At 40.8% G+C, this 18,846-nt stretch overlaps 2 protein-coding genes across 3 annotated transcripts in view; one reads left to right on the top strand and one right to left on the bottom strand.

Moving 5' to 3' along the window:
• Ube4B (Ubiquitination factor E4B) overlaps positions 1 to 15,626 on the top strand; it is a 33,876-nt gene extending 18,250 nt beyond the window's left edge. Inside the window, exons 7-20 of one of the 2 annotated variants that reach the window (XM_028305818.1) lie at positions 2,215 to 2,388; positions 5,029 to 5,149; positions 6,115 to 6,246; positions 6,945 to 7,145; positions 9,149 to 9,265; positions 9,606 to 9,948; positions 10,593 to 10,688; positions 11,929 to 12,056; positions 12,771 to 12,909; positions 13,701 to 13,814; positions 14,174 to 14,294; positions 14,491 to 14,597; positions 14,938 to 15,031; positions 15,184 to 15,626. In XM_028305818.1, the coding sequence (XP_028161619.1) occupies positions 2,215 to 2,388; positions 5,029 to 5,149; positions 6,115 to 6,246; positions 6,945 to 7,145; positions 9,149 to 9,265; positions 9,606 to 9,948; positions 10,593 to 10,688; positions 11,929 to 12,056; positions 12,771 to 12,909; positions 13,701 to 13,814; positions 14,174 to 14,294; positions 14,491 to 14,597; positions 14,938 to 15,031; positions 15,184 to 15,245 (1,949 nt within the window). In that variant the 3' untranslated portion in view covers positions 15,246 to 15,626. The remainder of the gene's footprint in view (positions 1 to 2,214; positions 2,389 to 5,028; positions 5,150 to 6,114; positions 6,247 to 6,944; positions 7,146 to 9,148; positions 9,266 to 9,605; positions 9,949 to 10,592; positions 10,689 to 11,928; positions 12,057 to 12,770; positions 12,910 to 13,700; positions 13,815 to 14,173; positions 14,295 to 14,490; positions 14,598 to 14,937; positions 15,032 to 15,183) is intronic. The other variant, XM_028305819.1, reaches the window with a different exon arrangement.
• A 966-nt stretch (positions 15,627 to 16,592) lies between these two features.
• Positions 16,593 to 18,482, bottom strand: heix (UbiA prenyltransferase domain-containing heix). The gene has a single exon (XM_028305820.1). The coding sequence runs from the start codon at positions 18,321 to 18,323 to the stop codon at positions 17,352 to 17,354; it is 972 nt and encodes a 323-aa protein (XP_028161621.1). The 5' UTR covers positions 18,324 to 18,482; the 3' UTR covers positions 16,593 to 17,351.
• Between the last annotated feature and the right edge of the window lie 364 nt (positions 18,483 to 18,846).

Below are 18,846 nucleotides of genomic sequence, written 5' to 3'. Positions count from 1 at the left end.
ACGCCGCGCGCTCTCTTAGTGGTTGGACGTGTTTGGGTACTTCTCATTTACACTCAAATTTGATNTGGGTCTAGTTTTCCAGTAAAATACCTTGATGCAGTGAATTCTTAAACAACCGATTTGTACAATATATTTTGCGGTATCGTGTTGACATTTTATTACTAACGATAAATTACTGCGGATTTATAAAAATAAAATAACAACTTAAATATAATCGAAATCGTAATCATATATTGCATTCTATCACGATTAATTAAATCGTAGTTTTATAAGGTCAGTACTATTTAGAGAACTAAACACATTTAAGCTTGTTAACGGCAGCAGCGGCGACTTTAATAAATGTTAATTGTAGCATTGAGTGCGTAGACGCGTGCGTTTAATGACTGGCGAAAATAGATTATAAATATCGTGAGGATAGTGATGTATGATTATCGATAAAAATTATGTACTAAGCCTCTATGCTTGTAAATCATAACAATCATAGTTCTTACAACTAACAAATCATCTACTTACAAGTCATGAAGTTTATAATGCTTCAAATTCAACAAAACTACTTACTCAAAAATACTGCAACAACTAGGTAGGTATTAAGTAAAACTATACGATCCATATGTAAGCGAATCAGGAAGTTTAAGGATTTCTGTATCCATATGCCATTGAAAGGTTGACATAATCGATAAAGTACAGACAGTTCGTTGACAACACTTCTTGAGATGTCTCTCACCTAGCGTGTGTCTAATAGACGATTTTGTATTGGCATATCTCCAAATTATTTACTTTCCAAGATTGTATCATTACCCTTTGTAAATATTTGTATTTACCGTCGTGCGATTTCCCTGAGGAAGTTTTGAATTTCGGCCAACATAAGACGCGTAAACAACGGTGAATGTCTCCGAAATAAAAGTAAATGACTTCTATTGTTCAAGAATAAAGGGAACATTTTAAAAATACTAGAAAATTCAATCAATGCAATGACACAATAAAAATAGTTTTTCCATAATCTCAAAAAAGTATATGTAACCAGTTTCCGTTATGATTTCATATAATATACTTGTATCTGAATGGATCTTGATATTGAACTGACCTTCATTATATTATCGTTTGCGCGATTCGGTCTGATTCGTGAAATCTTTATGCAATAACTAGGTAAATTAATTTTAAACTTATTAAATACATTTACGGATCAGGTTAAAAGTAGCATGTTTATAATCATATAAGAGTTTACTGTTGAATATTATGCCATCGCCTTGACTTCAAGCGCATACAACCACGGCCGAGGGCTCCCCGCCACCAATCAGTGGCAATCAGTTCATCCGTCAAAGCCTAGCTAGACGATCTTCCCACACACCTGTTCGGCACACCATCTCTATTAAAAATCGTAATTAGATTATACATTGTCAATTCAATATTTTTGTTATTCAGCTACGACGAATATCGATGTATTGTAAACGTAGCTATTTTACAGTCCAAGAAAATCAAATCAGTTTTCAAATAAATGTAAAATTGATTTGTAATCTGTACCTTTACTTTTAGTATCTCTTTTTTTAGTATTTCTTTAAGCATTTTAGTATCTCTGAAATCAATAAATAGTAAGTTGAGTTGGTGAAAAAGTAACTGACTGCCACACAAATTTATGACCGTTCATTTTCACTCCACTTTGGTGACAAAAACCTGCCAGCTATACCGTTCTTCTAAATTGCATACCCACTGGCCCGGGGGAACCAGTGGGCTATGTGAGGCTCTTCCTGCCAGATGAGCAGGACATACACACTAAAACCTGACGGTGTCCTCCTTAAGTCTTTGGGACGGAACTGCGAGTTATTGTCCGAGCAAGAGGTGGCCTAGACAGACATTCTTTTGCAGCTCCGCCTCAGACTGTTTGAGCAAGTGACGACTGGCTTCAGGGGAGTAGTGCCTCCCATGTTCTTCGCTAACGGTGCGCGTGAACACAAGCGCGCGCCGCCGCTACAGGTCCTCCTATAGCGGCCACCAAACACCTCCGTGTCTAGTGACCGAGGACCCTAAAGGTTCGCTCAAACCAACGCGATCACGCGCGATCAGCCGGCGTGCAGCGATGGCGATCAATGCATTTAAGTCTGGTCGCCATCGCTGCACGGCGGCTGATCGCGTGTGATCGCGTTGGTTTGGTCGAACCTTTACGTGTTAACTCTGTTACAGTGAAAAACGGTCCTAATCGTCGTTCGTTAATTCCAGGCGACGGCTTCATGCTGAACGTGTGTTCGGTGCTGCAGCTGCTGTCGGTGCGCATCAAACTGGAGCGCGTGTACCCGCTGTACACCTTCCAGCCCGGCGCCTGGGCCAACGTGCGCGACGACACGCGCCTCTACTACACCGCGCAGGAGGCGCAGGACTGGCTGGACGAGCTCAGTGAGTAGTGCAGGAGCCGCTCACACCTCCAGGCGCCTGGCCCGACGTGCGCGACGACACGCGCCTCTACTACACCGCGCAGGAGGCGCAGGACTGGCTGGACGAGCTCAGTGAGTAGTGCAGGAGCCGCTCACACCTCCAGGCGCAGGCTCACGCCTCTACTACGTATTACGCGCGACTGTGCGACGCGCGCCCGCAGTGAGTGTGCGAGCGCGACAGCAACATAATTACGCGCGAGCGATAAGGATGGGTAGCTTGGGGTCATTGGACGGGATTCTACATGCTCACGGACCAGGCTTTACATACAGGGTGTCCCAAAAACAATGGATAACCCTGTAACCATCGATAGGCCTCGCCATGGTCTCCCTAACGTCCAATTTTGACCCCAGTAAAAATATCACCGTTTTCAAGATTTTTAAGTTTTTGTGCATTTTTAGAAAATTGCCACCTGCGATTACTTTTTCTCATGCCATTTCTACAAATGAGGATACTTTTCAATCTAGTTTTTTTCCTTATCACAAGGGATAGTTGGGCTATCAAAAGAAAAGATTAAAGTTCAACAAACTAGTTTAAAAGTATGAAAATTTTAAGAAATTGCAGAGAAGAAGGAAAAATTAATTCATTGTCTTGCACTTTTGATCAGCCATCGTGTAAAAAAAATGTAGGAAGACCATCGTGCCCATTACCTTAAAAACTTCCTTGGTTAATTGAGATTCTAAAAAGGTATCACAAGCCTATGTATTCTGTATTATTTTTATCTTATGGCTACTTGAATAGCAACTAGTATGAAAACTGCAAAAATGAGTTTTTCTCGTAATAGTTAAACTAGGACTGCATAGTGGCATTAAATACAAATGGATAATTTTTAGCGTAGGAATTTTAATAAAGCAACATTTTATCATCATCATCATCATCATTTCAGCCATAGGACGTCCACTGCTGAACATAGGCCTGTACCCCAATGATTTTCATAATGACCGCTTGGTAGCGGCCTGCATCCAGCACCTTCCTGCTTACCTTTATGAGGTCGTCGGTCCACTTTGTAGGTGGACGTCCTACGATGCGCTTTCCGGTACGTAGCCTCCACTTTAACCCTGCTGCCTCAGTTCTGCAAACTACTGTGCCCTGCCCATTGCCACTTCAGCTTGCTGATCCGTCGAGCTATGTCAGCGACTTTAGTTCGTTTACGGATCTCCTAATTTCTGATACGGTTTCGTGAAGAAACCCGAGCATAGCCCCTTCCATAGCACGCTGTCCAAAAAATCCACGTTTCCGAGCCGTGTATTATCACGGGTATCTGTCTATAGGCACATTTATAAGGTTTAAAACAAAAATTAAGTAATCACAAAAACGCAGAACGGACGGCCAATGGGGCAACAGGGTTCAAGTGGAGGCTACGTACCGGAAAGCGCATCGTAGGACGTCCACCTACAAAGTGGACCGACGACCTCATAAAGATAAGCAGGAAGGTGCTGTATACAGGCCGCTACCAAGCGGTCATTATGAAAATCATTAGGGTACAGGCCTATGTTCAGCAGTGGACGTCCTATGGCTGAAATGATGATGATGATGATGATAAAATGTTGCTTTATTAAAATTCCTACGCTAAAAATTATCCATTTGTATTTAATGCCACTATGCAGTCCTAGTTTAACTATTACGAGAAAAACTCATTTTTGCAGTTTTCATACTAGTTGCTATTCAAGTAGCCATAAGATAAAAATAATACAGGATACATAGGCGTGTGATACCTTTTTAGAATCTCAATTAACCAAGGAAGTTTTTAAGGTAATGGGTACGATGGTCTTCCTACATTTTTTTTACACGATGGCTGATCAAAAGTGCAAGACAATGAATTAATTGTTCCTTCTCTTCTGCAATTTCTTAAAATTTTCATACTTTCAAACTAGATTGTTGAACTTTAATCTTTTCTTTTGATAGCCCAACTATCCCTTATGATAAGGAAAAAAACTAGATTGAAAAGTATCCTCATTTGTAGAAATGGCATGAGAAAAAGTAATCGCAGGTGGCAATTTTCTAAAAATGCACAAAAACTTAAAAATCTTGAAATCGGTGATATTTATACTGGGGTCAAAAATGGACGTTAGGGAGATCATGGCGAGGCCTATCGATGGTTACAGGGTTATCCATTGTTTTTGGGACACCCTGTATTGTACAAACTTTCAAGAACTAAAATCTTCATATATTTTTTAACGCAGTCGATATCGAATGCGCTTGATGTAAACTCACACTACGCCCCCTGTACAGTCAGGAAGGATCTACAGTTTGGCGTCCAAAAACGCAACCATAAAAATATACGTTGAGTAGTTCCGAGGAGTTTACTGTCTTGATACCCATAACGTAACGTAACTCCCTCGGGGCTGCGGGTGTCTATGGGCGGCGATAAATCACTCACCATGAGGTGACCTGTTTGCTAGTTTGCCTCCTGTCCCATAAGAAAACTAATTGCATTCGTAAAATGAGAGAACGTTTATCGCCATTACTTAAACGCATACATTGTATAGATAGAATTATGTTGATCCAAATCATGTGTTTGTTTTTACAACTAAACGTTTTCATTCGTGGTCTTACATAGGTATTAAATCGCACTAAACATAAAATAAAATATGCTTATTGCAGACAAAGACCCCAACCACAAGTGGCCGGAGGCGAAGTTCACGACGGTGTGCTGGTTCCTGACGCTGCACATGCACCACGTGGCGCTCATCCCCGCCCTGCATACGCATCAGCGCCGTATACGGTGAGTTCACTATACCTCGAATTAGTTCTCGATATAACATCATTATCATCATCATCATTTCAACCATAGGACGTCCACTGCTGAACATAGGCCTCCCCCAATGCTTTCCACGTTGATCGATTGGTAGCGGCCTGCGCCCAGCGCTTCCCTGCTACCTTTCCTTTACGATGTCGTCGGTCCACCTTGTAGGTGGACGTCTCACGCTGCGTTTTCCGGTACGCGGCCTCCATTCCAGAACCTTGCTGCCTCATCGGCCGGCCGTCAGTTCTCGATATAACAACATAAAAAAATTGTTATCATTCAACACTCGACCTACCCTTAATACATTGTGAATCGTAAACCCTGGGCCTTTCCCTCGGGCTATACTTTTATCCAATTTGTTCTAGCTTTAGACTGAACTGATCACACAGAACTAAAGTCTTCACCATATTGAGCGATACCATTCTTGATCCGGAGACTAATCCGATCCGGAGGTCGTACTCTTATCGTATCAAGCTCCGTATCTAAAGCCCGGTCCGTGAGCACGTAGAATTTTGTCCAATGACCCCTAGCTACCCATCCTTATCGCTCGCGCGTAATTATATTGCTGTCGCGACTGTGCGACTGGCACCCGCAGTGAGTGTGCGAGCGCGATAGCAACATAATTAAGCGCGAGCGATAAGGATGGGTAGCTAGGGGTCATTGGACAAAATTCTACGTGCTCACGGACCAGACTATAGTTGTGGACTATTTTATTTTACTCCGTTGATTGCGTATCATGACAACAGTATTGTATCAATATTCATATCTCTTTTGATGATCGGATGAAAACCAACTCGACCGTACCGTAAAGCGATACGAATACAGTTATGGGATGGGATCGGGCAAATGTTACATCTCAGAATTTTTCTTAGAATCGCGAAACTATAAGTCAACCAAAAGATTTAATATTTGCTAAATAACGAGAACGTTTTTCTTCGTCGCAGTGCATTCCGGGACCTACAGAAAGTGATCGAAGAGCTGATGGCGGCCGAGCCTCAATGGCGCAACAGCTTCTCCGCGCTGCGCAACCGCGAGCTGCTCAGTAGATGGCGGCGTCAAATCAAACGCCTGCACAGGTAACTTTACACTGCTCAAGTAGCTTTACAGGCTAGATGAAACATTTTAGATGTCTGCATAATAATAACACACGACAGTAATAAAATCGGCTACATCGGCCATCTTCGAGCGCCTCAACACCAAACTGACATTATCATAATTTGGCATATTTGGATGACCTGCTTAAAACACGTGTAATGAGATTTTGGATCTTTCATTTAGAATTTCAATTTAAAGCTTTCAAAATTTAATCGTGCCGTTTTATCCACTAGCTTTGCTGTATGAAATATGCGTTTGCGCAGGTCTAAGAAGTGGGCAGAGATAGCGTGGCATTTGTCTCCTTCCATTCTCTAGTTAAGACTAAGATCAAGTCGTGTATGTCGACGAGAAATCGTGAACTCCATGAGTTTATAATATAACACGTGAGATTCTAATCTTACTGCGTCATTTTATAATCTGACGGAAATTAAAATCTTAGGTTTCTAATTTGTCGGCGCGGCAGCGGCATGACATCTGCATACGCGGTACCGAAAGCTTACCTAGCGCCTATATTTCAATGAAGCGAATTCAGAAAACGCCCTTACGGTGACATGTGTTAACTATCCATTTCCGTTTTTGCTCTCGCTCTCATCGAATGGTGATGCTTTGCGATAGAACGAGACGGCATGACCGGCAATGGGCAGTAACTGTTACCGATAGTACATTGGCACGCTCTCAGGTCGAAGCAGTGCGCGGAGACAGCGCTGTTGGACGGCGACGTGATGCGGCGCAGCATGCAGTTCTACGCGAGCGCGTGCGCACTTCTGACCGCGCAGTTGGAGGCGGCGCGCGTCGGCACGGGCCCGCGCGCCGGCGCCTTCCGCGCCACGCCCGAGTGGTACGTCGAGGACATCGCCGAGTTCATGCTGTTCGCCGTCCAGTGAGTCTACTCTTTTTCTTTTTTGATGATGTTGGCAATACGCGTCGAGGTCGACTTGATTTGTGCCATTTTCAAGTATACAGGGTGTTAGGTAGGGTATATGAGCCGACACTAGCCCATGTTAACATGGTCACAGAAAATTGATGTCTTCATTTTAATTATTTTAATTTTCATACAAATCGCATTTTATAAAATTTATTTTGTATGAAAATTAAAAAAATTAAAATGATGATATCAAATTTCTGACTTCACCATACCATTTATATGACCATGTTAACATGGGCTAGTGTCGTCTCATATACCCATTTACCTAACACCCTGTATAAGTGATACGAGTTACAAAATAATATCAAGTAATGATATTATGAAGGATGATAGATGATACCCCTTCCCACCCTTTGAGTCTCAGTAAAGTTGTGGTGCTTCACTGAGACTTCCTATGGACAACTTGAGAGAACCAGAAGAATCACGATGCACTGTTTTGCTTCACTTGCCCACACTCATGCACGTTCACGAACACTCAATGGTTAATAATCCACCATTATTACACATTAATAGTCGCCCACACACAAATTTGAGGAAATAAAACAAAACCGCTAACATGACGCTTCAGATTCCCGCCAAGAAGTCCGCGAGTCAACTCATTTGGCATTTGTTTTTATTTTTATTTTATTGTAGCTTCGTGCGGTTTGCACAATGGCCAGTGTCAAGTACATGGTTAGGCATGTCGACATGTTTGAGGAGACCTTTGTGTAAAGCCCGGTCTGTGAGCACGTAGAATTTTGTCCAATGACCCCAAGCTACCCATCCTTATCGCTCGCGCGTAATTATATTACTGTCGCGACTGTGCGACGGGCAGCCGCAGTGAGTGTGCAAGCCAGACTATAGCTTCGTGCAGTTTGCACAATGGCCAGTGTCAAATACATAGTTAAGACATCTCGACACGTTTTGAGGAGGCCTTTGTTTAAGAGTGGAAGTCCTGAGCAATGATGATGAATACTACAAATCCAGTTGGGATTTAGGATCAACAGTAGTAACTGCAGTAAGGCAATCGTGACCGTTCGCTCTGAGGCTCGGACTGCAAGCAATTCTCCAAATTTGAATCGATTTATCATCACTAAACATCGTTAATTTTTGACGTTAGTTTTTGATTCTACATATCAATTAATCGTTATTTCTTACTTCCTTATATCTTATTTTTAATCTGCTTCATCATTTACTAATGTACGTCATAATGTTTTAAATTACTTTATCATTATACAATATTATGAAAATTATGTGTAATCGAATCTATCAGATAAAAAAATTATATCATTTTGTTATCTATTTTTATCTAACTAATAAGGAAAAAAGCTAGCGCATTCATCTCACCTTTGTCTAACTATTACCACACATACACACTACCATATAAAGCGAAACTAACTCGATTCAAACTCAAGATTCAAGTCTGTGATCTGTTGAAACAATGTTTGGACCTATCATAGGCTCGAATCTATTCTTAATACAGTAAATACTATAATACTGACATTAATCGGCAAGCAGGCATGCTACATGTACGCATCTTGTCTCGCTTCGCACCCTTCGCTCGGGCCGTCGGTGACTCGCTTGGCTTGTCTGTTCTCACTCGCTACACTCAGCATCTAAATCGGTCTACGTAGAATACGATTCAATGTTTCGTGTTTAGGTAGTCACTAATCTGCCAGAACAAGCTTTCGAAATATGCACAATGGGTACTAATATAATAATTATAACATAACATTAATTATGCTTCAAAGTCATGCTAAAGAATAACAAGACTAACACATCATCCTATTACGCGACTTGAATTTTTTTAGAAATAAACTAGGATTCATGTTATGCCTAGTGAGTTATGCAAAATATCTTTTCACATTCGATTATGCGATGCAAAAGTCCTGGGGTCTAAAATTGGGGTTCTGTAAGCTCGTCCGTGGTCCGAATGCATGCTGTCCGAGCCTCAAGGCACGCCCCTAATCGCGCGACAGATATGAGATGCAGATCCATTCGCGGTTTTGCGTGGGACTCACGTACTACATGGAGGCGATATCCGGCCAGCAGTGGTACACCCAAGATCTCTTCGAATTCATGCTCTTTTGCGCCGAGTGAGTCCACTTTATTTCTCCGAGGAAAAGGTGCATCACTTAGTTAGACAAGCTTCGTCAATGCATCGGAAAGAAATTTATATTCGTCACCATTCAATCAGTGTACATTATTATTCGTTTCCATCTCATACCTCGCTGGGAACCAATAATAATTACAATGTACTTACTATGCATGCGATGCAATGAGATCGCTGTTCTCTGGGTCATGTCAATTGCTGATAATTTGATCTCCATTTGAGCCGCATCTTTTCTAAATTTAATGACTTGAATCCAGTTTAAACGCTAGTTTAAGATATCAGTCAATTTGTAACGCACTATAAACGGGTTTCGTCATTTGCAGATACGTCCCACGGATAGTAGCAGACTACATTGAGGACCCGATCATAACGTGGCTGCTCAGCGCCATCTGCAACTCTCACTTGATCAAAAACCCGTATCTGGTAGCGAAGATAGTTGAGGTGTTGTTCGTGATCAACCTGTCGCTGCCGTTGAAGCTGAAGAACGTCTATGAGAAGTTCATGGACCACCCCATGTCGCAGACGGCGCTGCCGAGCGCGCTCATGAAGTTCTACACAGACATCGAGACCACCGGCCAGAGCACGGAGTTTTACGACAAGTTCACGATCCGATTCCACATCAGCATCATCCTGAAGGGCATGTGGGAGCGGCCTATTCATAAACAGGTCAGTTTTTATTGCGTGACTGTATTTAGACCTAGAATGTGCGCCAGGATAATGTGCGCCAGGATATCAAAACGCAACAATTAACCTAGAAATTAGCACGGCACTAAAGAAATTTATTCAAAACTGCCACGCGGTCTCGTGCTAGATGGGCGTCTTAAAGGCCACCTTCTATTAGAGCGCGTGGTAAGTAACTTGCTTCTGAATGTATGTAACTTCCTACTTTTTTATTTTTAAACCGGCAGACAGTGGTGACTGAGTTTGTTGCGGCGCTTCTTCTCAGCACTTGCCAAATGTTTGTCTCGAAGCGCTGGTAGGGCAAAAAAAGAATGAGACATGTATAGGCTCCTTAAGAGCATTTGACGATTTGCAAGAACTAATTTAATTAGTCTAAACAAATAAAGATAATTTTGATTTTTTGATTTTGAGCGATTTTATCGCGACATTTTATCGATTTTGTACGAAAAGCCCATACATTTGTCGTCTAAAATTTTCAATAAGATTTTATCATGGTGCGCATCCTAGGCCCTAGCCCAGCTGGTTTGTATTTTTACTTGATAATTCCAATGTTTAATTAGTAAATCTATTCACATGTATTTGAATTGAATGAAAAAGGGTTTTATGACACTAGTTTGCGTATATTCCAGGCTATCGTGAAGGAGTCGCGCTCGGGCCGCCAGTTCGTGAAGTTTATCAACATGCTCATGAATGACACCACATTCCTATTAGATGAATGCCTTACGGTAAGTTTATTGTTTTAGTGTTTGCATTTTGCCCATCCATTCTAAGCCTGATCATCACTTTCCATCAGGTAAAATCAGTCATCATCAGTTATGTTATGATCAGTCAGTGCTTGAGGTATGTGAACGATACCACAGAATAATAATAAGTACTACGTACAGAAGTTTTACTTCGCGAAGGTATTTAAAAAAAATTATGCTCAATGTTTTTAACAATATGGTGTAATTTGGCCTGTCTCAAGAGTCAAGCACCACTTTGTTGACAAACGTCAGTGATCGGCACTGCGCCGAAGCTATAGGGCTGACTACGGTAAAATGATGTGACGTGAGGTGCCAAACTGCGGAAAATGGCGGAGGAAATACATGATTTAGCATGAATTATTATCATGATAATATTAACTACTTATTTACCTCTCAGTGTCTTGAGGCAACTTAAAAAAAGTACATTTTGTGTTTTTATTATTATTTAGGCAGTTAAATACTGCACAGTATTTAGTACACCATTTTCTTTATTTTCTTCTATCATACACAAGAATACGCGTGCGTGAGTCAATGTTCGCTCGTATGTGTGGCCTTGTCGAATAGTATCCCGTAGGTGGGCCATCGTGCGTGTTTTGTTTTCGATGTAAACTCGCGGAGATGAACAGGCCTGGCGATACGGGAAGGGTGACATTGACATATTACAATGTGACAGAGCATATAAATCTGGAGCACATTTGAAGTCTCGCTCGTCGTCCCAAAAACACCCTCACATGCCGCTCCCATACCTCAGGCATTAATTTGAGTTAAGCGCTACTGCGCTAAACCTATAGCGCAGTACGAGTGCGTAAAGCGTGCTGTAGGGCCATTCTTACCAAATTGGTTAACAGATGTCACTAAGCTAGTGCAGTACGTTAAGCGTGCTGTAGGGCCATTCTTACCAAATTGGTTAACAGATGTCACTAAGCTAGTGCAGTACGTTAAGCGTGCTGTAGGGCCATTCTTACCAAATTGGTTAACAGATGTCACTAAGCTAGTGCAGTACGTTAAGCGTGCTGTAGGGCCATTCTTACCAAATTGGTTAACAGATGTCACTAAGCTAGTGCAGTACGTTAAGCGTGCTGTAGGGCCATTCTTACCAAATTGGTTAACAGATGTCACTAAGCTAGTGCAGTACGTTAAGCGCGCTGTAGGGCCATTCTTACCAAATTGGTTAACAGATGTCACTAAGCTGAGGTTTCAACTAGTTTATTTTTGTCCTTAGTACCTGAAACGCATCCACGAGGCGCAGGAAGGCACCGCGGCGGGCGCGAGCGGCGCCACGGCCGAGGCGCGCGCGCGGGCGCTGGCGCAGGACGAGCGCCAGTGCCGCTCCTACCTCACGCTCGCCAGGTCAGTCGAGAACAGGGATGTTGCTAATATCCGCATCCGCAAATGCGGAGCATCCGCACGAACTTGGACATCTGTATTCGCATCCGCAATGATCAATGCGGATTTTTATGCAGATGCGGATGTAAGAGCAGGGTCGAAGAATGGCGCGTTTATTGCATTTCATTGCATTGGTTAATGTCAATGTGAACGAAAAAAATCGGTGACAAGATTCAATGCGTTTGATGTGATCTATCATTTGTTTCTTGTAAATAAATCATTAAACGTGTTTGCGCCATGATGCCCTAAGCGATCCACACCTGTGTTCCTCCCACCATGGTGAGCTACTATGAAATATTTACAACCTATTTATTACACATTTAAATGCGACTTCCAACTTTTACGGGTATTGAATTCGCGAAAAAGACTTTTTATGTGCTAGCAATTTGGGGTTCTTTTTGGTGTGACATGGAAATATTTTGAGCCAATGATAAGGCTGATTGTTAAATAAAATATCCAATAAAAGCTACTCTCACAATTTCTTATGCGACTAATATACTTTCTATATGTGAGCTTTCAAAAATCCGCATCCGCAGATGTAAAAAAATCGGCATCCGCAACATCCCGCAGGAAGGCACCGCGGCGGACGCGAGCGGCGCCACATACTGTTGAGATCAACAACATTGCTATATTATTATTAATAAGCAAGATTGCTTACCTTCGTTACTGTACCCGCAGGGAGACGGTGGACATGCTGGAGTACCTGACGGTGGAGATCAAGGAGCCGTTCCTGCGCGCCGAGCTGGTGGACCGGCTCGCCTCCATGCTCAACTTCAACCTGCAGCAGCTCTGCGGGCCCAAGTGCAAGAACCTCAAGGTGAGCGCTGGATAACGGTGTAGGTATTGGCCTGGCCGATTCGAGATCCGAGGACCGCTGGTCCGAACCTCGTCACAGTTTCAATGTCCAACTGGTCGATTCGAGATCCGACGACCGCTGGTCTGAACCTCGTCACGGTTTCAATGTCAAACTGGCCTATTCGAGATCCGAGGACCGCTGGTCCGAAGCTCGTCATGGTTTCAATGTCCAACTGGCCGATTCGAGATCCGAGGACCGCTGGTCCGAAGCTCGTCACGGTTTCAATATCAAACTGGCCGATTCGAGATCGAAGGACTGCTGGTCCAAAGCTAGTCATAGTTTCAATGTCCAACTGGCCGATTCGAGATCCGAGAAACGCTGATCCGAACCTCGTCTCGTCCGAGTCTTTGTATTAAAATACCCACTTATGATGTTGCTGATGCTCAAAAGCTGTGTCCCCATTAGCGAACTATGAGCTTGACTCTAATTGGTCGCTAAGACATTTAAGACAATGACAAGTTCGCAGCTACATTTAACCGTCCATCAGGCCTAAGAAAATATATTTTCATTGGTTTTCAAGTTTCGACCATATCTTCACAGCATAAGTTAAAATTTTGGTGTGGAGTACATTTAATTAATGATTAGTCGAGGGACCATACCCTCGATATAAGCTGCGAATCAGCGGCTCACACACAAATACGTAACAAGCAAATCACGTGCAACTGTCTACGCTGTATGGATGGACACTGCATTAAAAAGACATTGGAAGGCGAACTAGAAAGACAGAATGAATTTTCTGTTTTTTTTTCCAGGTCCGCCGGCCAGAGAAATACGGGTGGGAACCGAGGCGGCTGCTCAGCCAGCTGGTCGACATCTACCTGCACCTCGACACGCCGCAGTTCCACGCTGCGCTCGCCGCGGATGAGGTAAATACCACCTTATCGCCCACATTTTACGATCCTAAGTGACACATTTCCAAAATATATTAGGTTTTTTAATCTTTGAGTGAAGTAATGCTTCAACCACACCAACGCGTGCAAATTGCCAATGACAGGTCGCGCGACCCGTGACAGTTCACGCGACCTGTCATTTCCCTTTGATCGCGCCGGCGATGGTGATCTGCATGCGTTGCCGCGTTGGTGTATTTGAAGCTTTAAACACCTGTTTCATTTGTTGGATTAAGCTATGATTAGATTATGGTTATCCTTTTGACACGCGACGAAATGTAACAGATGACATTGTAGTTTAATCTCTTTCAGTAAAACTTGTTTTTTTTTTATTATAGAGATCCTTCCGCAAAGAATTATTTGAAGAGGCCGCTATGAGGTTGTCCAAATCCTGTATCAAGACAACCACCGAGATCGAGCGCTTCAAGGCGCTCGCTGACAATGCATATCAAATCGCAGGTAATTAATTATGTAGATTTAGAAAGAAACTCCTTAATTATTTATTTAAAACGACTGCTGAACACAATGTAAAAAAATACTGTTCTGCAGGAACTTGAATACCTAGATGTCTTAAAATCTTATATCATCTCATTGTGCAAATTGTATTTAGATCTCTAAATATGACTAAGTGAAACCAACATTTTATTTTTTGCAGTATCTAACCAGCAGAAGAGCGACGAATACGCCGACGCCCCTGAGGAGTTCAGGGATCCGTTGATGGACACACTAATGACTGATCCTGTATTATTGCCATCTGGAAAGGTATTACCTTTATATATTATAAATATTATCTTTCAATAAACAAGTAGGACTGTTTCTTGGCTTCTTACTATAAAATTCGCCTTATTATCGCTCGCGGTGTCACTGGGGACGTCAATAACTTTACGAATCGTGACAAATAAATCAATAATAATGACATGCAAGTATTTTGTATGAACTCAGAATTATTTTAGATTATGATCAGCAATCTCAATCTCAAGTCATTTTTTCTGAAATCATTGTATGTATTTTTTATTCGGTTGCAAGGACTGATGACTAAGTTAGAACGTTTTACGGTATTAATTAACGGTTCAGTATAATGAATTTGATCGTGTGATGGCAGGTCATGGACCGGTCGGTGATCCTGCGGCACCTACTCAACAGCGCCACGGACCCTTTCAACCGGCAGCCGCTCTCGGAAGACCAACTGCGTCCAGGTAACATGTTCAAACTATTACAACGCTGTAATTTAAAGTGCACTTTATCTTCTAGTGCATTGAGTGTCATTCTGTCTTGCTTAAATAAAGATTTTATTATTATTATTATTTGGTAGTTTAATTATTAATTGATTTCTCTCTTTACTTTGCAGCGACCGAACTGAAAGAGAGGATCAGTCAATGGCAACGTGAAAAGAGGGGATCGACATCATAAACACTAAGCCAACGATTAAGTCTGATGTATATAGTCTAGAACATATATAAAGACTAAAATCTGGATATATCCAGCATTTTAAATGGACTATTGTCCACGCGCATGAATGTGAGATTATTCTAAGTATGTTGTAGTGTGCAGTTGAAAACGAAGGTTACGAGGCGATCCGTAACAAAGCATGACTCGAAGATACTAATCGTTTGTTCCCCGCGTGTTGGTTCACATAGCTGCACAGTGCCGCCGATCCGCCTTACTTTAAAAACTCTTTAAATTATTAATGTTATTATGCATAACACTCAATTTTTCTGTGATGTTATAATTTTAGCGTTCATTTGGCAGCATTTTAATCCACACTTGAAATCAAAATTATCACATTTCAATGTATAAAAGAAATATCTTACATAAAAGTAAGAACTCTATTTTCGACATCACAACAAGTAATAATGAAGTGGCCTAAATGTAAGATTGCCCGTGATTAGGTGCTCGTAAAGAAGATTGACCCCAAATGAACACCATCTACATACGTGATGACACGGAACATTGTCTTCTTGCATTTGATATTCTCTCTGCGGTAATCGCACGCAAGTCATCTGTTGTAGCTGTAGCCCCGCATTAGTTTAACTAATGGTATACTTTAAACATTTAGGTGTTTATGGAATGTTTTAGACATTTTATTTTTGTGCAAAATGGAAAGAGTAGATAAATGAATTTATTTTATGAATTTGATAAACTATTCACATATATAGTGATATTATGTTTAGAATACTTTAGCCAACATTATTTTAATAACTATACATTACATATTATCGATTATGTGATTTGTTCCTTTATGTTAGTTCATTTAAAATATTTTGTTTCTCACTTGTTAGCTGAAATTAATATCGAAATAATAATTGTATTATCATTAGCATAATCACAATTATATTGTAATTAATTATAAAGTCTCTGCATTACCAAATCTCAATTATTAAAATTTATCCAGTCACTGCCAAGTCTGTCAACATATTGAATTAGTACAGGCATTCCTAAATAAGTCCATTTCTTTAAAATTACATGGTCTCACTTGTATAGTATAATTTGACTTGTATTTATCTTTATATTATGAAGATTATATGCTAGAGGTCTCTTATGTTAATATGTCAATAAAAAGTAATAATATTAATGGAGTTATTTCTATTTAATTACTTATCTAATTATATCCCCAGCATTACCGCACATAGCTGTTGTATGATATATTTCTTAATAGACTTATCTTACTTATCTGTTATATTATACTTATCTAGAATGAGTTCATATAGGCACAGTCAATGATAAATAATAACGTACTTTTAGGGCAGTTTAAATAAAAATATGGAATATAAATATTAAATATATATTTGCTTTAAACCAATGTAAACACTTAAAATAAATTATTGTCAATTCATCCATACTTATATCCAGATTCAATCAAATGTGCGCAATATATCACGAACAAGTCATTTTTCATGTGAAACTTTCTTCCCTTAACAATATAATCTTAAACTTAAAATAGGAGGTAGTTATTGTATCCATGTGTAGAATTTTCGTAACCAGATTCAAATCAGGTTACTGAACTATTTGCTACTGTAAAGCAATGAACATAAGACACATTTCTATATTTTATGCTTTACATGAGTATAAAAGGCTATCAGCAGCTGCCTATCAATACCTCAACTACACATGAATAATGTTAATACAAGTCAAGCTAACAAGAACATTAACACAAAACTAAATTATTTATGCTCTCTATTCACCATTGATATGTTTGGTACACGCCTTAAAAAATATAATGTATGATGACTTATCCTTAATTTGTATTCAATACATAAATCTAGAATACTCTATTTTTTATGGAATACTCGATTTAAATAGAAAACCCCCTTACATAATTAGATGAATAAAGCACAACCATAAAAAAGAGAGAAAGGACACTATTTTAGAAATAGTCAAGCTCATACTAAACAATTATGTGCACACATACACCATATAGCAATATTTGAGATTCCACCAGCCTCAAAAGACAACTAATACAATCATTATGCAACAATTATTTCGTAAGTACAGATTGCCACAACTTACAATTTACTTTTACCGTAGAAGAAATGGAAGCCTGCTACCAAAAAGACATGAAATTACATACAGCATTCCAAAGTAAAAGTTGAGCCTAGCAGTTTGTCTTGGAACACATCTCATTGTATCAGGGCTTCTAAACCTTCTTTCAATTTCAAAAGCTCTAGGTAATGTCAACATTGGAAGTAAAAACCAAAATGAACAACGCACAGATGCAACTACAAACATTATGTATGGAGTGAATAGTAAAAATGCATACAGTAAATAGGAAGATGTTCTTCCAATCAATATTGCTAAAGTAACTATTTCAGCTTTACAATCAGTTTCCAAATCCCTCGTGTTGTTGCTGTGTAAAATTGCTTCCGTGTTTAATGCCAATGGTATAGCATAGTAGATTATTGGCCAATCTACTCTTCCAGTTTGAACCAAAAACGCAAACACTACAGACACAGGTCCAAATATTACAAGCACTAGAATGTCTCCGAGGGCTATATATTTCAATCCAATGCCACCTGTGTAAAGAAAAGAAGATGATAACCCACCAAAGTACACTAAAGCCAAATGTTCCATTCGTGCCGGAGAAAGCATCACTAGCGGAACAAAAAACACGCATCCGCCCAAGTACAATATTGCGCCCAACGAAACCACTTCATCAATACTGAGTATGTGATCAACTAAAGTTCTATCGTCCGATTTGCGGTTATCAATTCCTTTGACGAAGTCGAAGTATGTGTTGACGACGTTTCCCGCGCCGTGCACAGGGATGACGGTGCACAGCGTGAGCAGCAGCGCGGGCCAGCTGAAGGCGCTGTCGCCCGGCAGCCGGTACGCCAGCGCCGCGCCCAGCAGCGTCGGCAGCAGGCTCGCGCTCAGCGACCACGGCCGCAACGCCAGCACGTACGTCCGCATCTTAATTAGTGGGTTACGGACTGGAATTGTCTCCTCCTTAGGTTGCTCCAACAGATTTCCTTCCGCAGCTGGAATATCCATTATACCGACACCTAATGTACGTTGGTTCACAAATTTATATTCTTAATAGATAAAGAACAGCTTCGAGGTTCGGTTTGAATATTATAACGGTGTCATTTTAAGTAAAAAGAGGAGAATTAATTAAATCATCACGTAGATAAAATTCCAACTTGAAGTTACTTTGACAGTTATGTCATATGTCAAAAATGACAATCAGCTGTTTATAGATGACCCACGCTGAACTGTCCCACCAAACTCAATGACAGGGGGGCGCTACCATCGTTCAACTATATGGTTTCCAACACAGTTTCCAACATGGCAAAAATCTGAACCAGCGATCCGGTATTGACGGTGGCGCCCCACTGTCAATGTCATCGACAGGACAGTCCAGTATTTTGGAACTATACTGAAAGGTGATCCACAGATGTTATAATCTAATTGATCAATATGATTGAACACGCGGAAAAAAAATTTTTTTTTCGAGAATTTCTTTTTATCTAGGTTTATTTAAAAATGTTTGAATGATGATAGCTTTTCTCTGTCT

Source organism: Ostrinia furnacalis, unplaced genomic scaffold (genome assembly GCF_004193835.3).
Source record: "Ostrinia furnacalis isolate ACB-3 unplaced genomic scaffold, ASM419383v2 OfSCF1803, whole genome shotgun sequence".
In the NCBI taxonomy this organism is placed as follows: Eukaryota; Metazoa; Arthropoda; class Insecta; order Lepidoptera; family Crambidae; genus Ostrinia; species Ostrinia furnacalis.
This window is presented reverse-complemented; position numbering and strand designations above follow the sequence as displayed.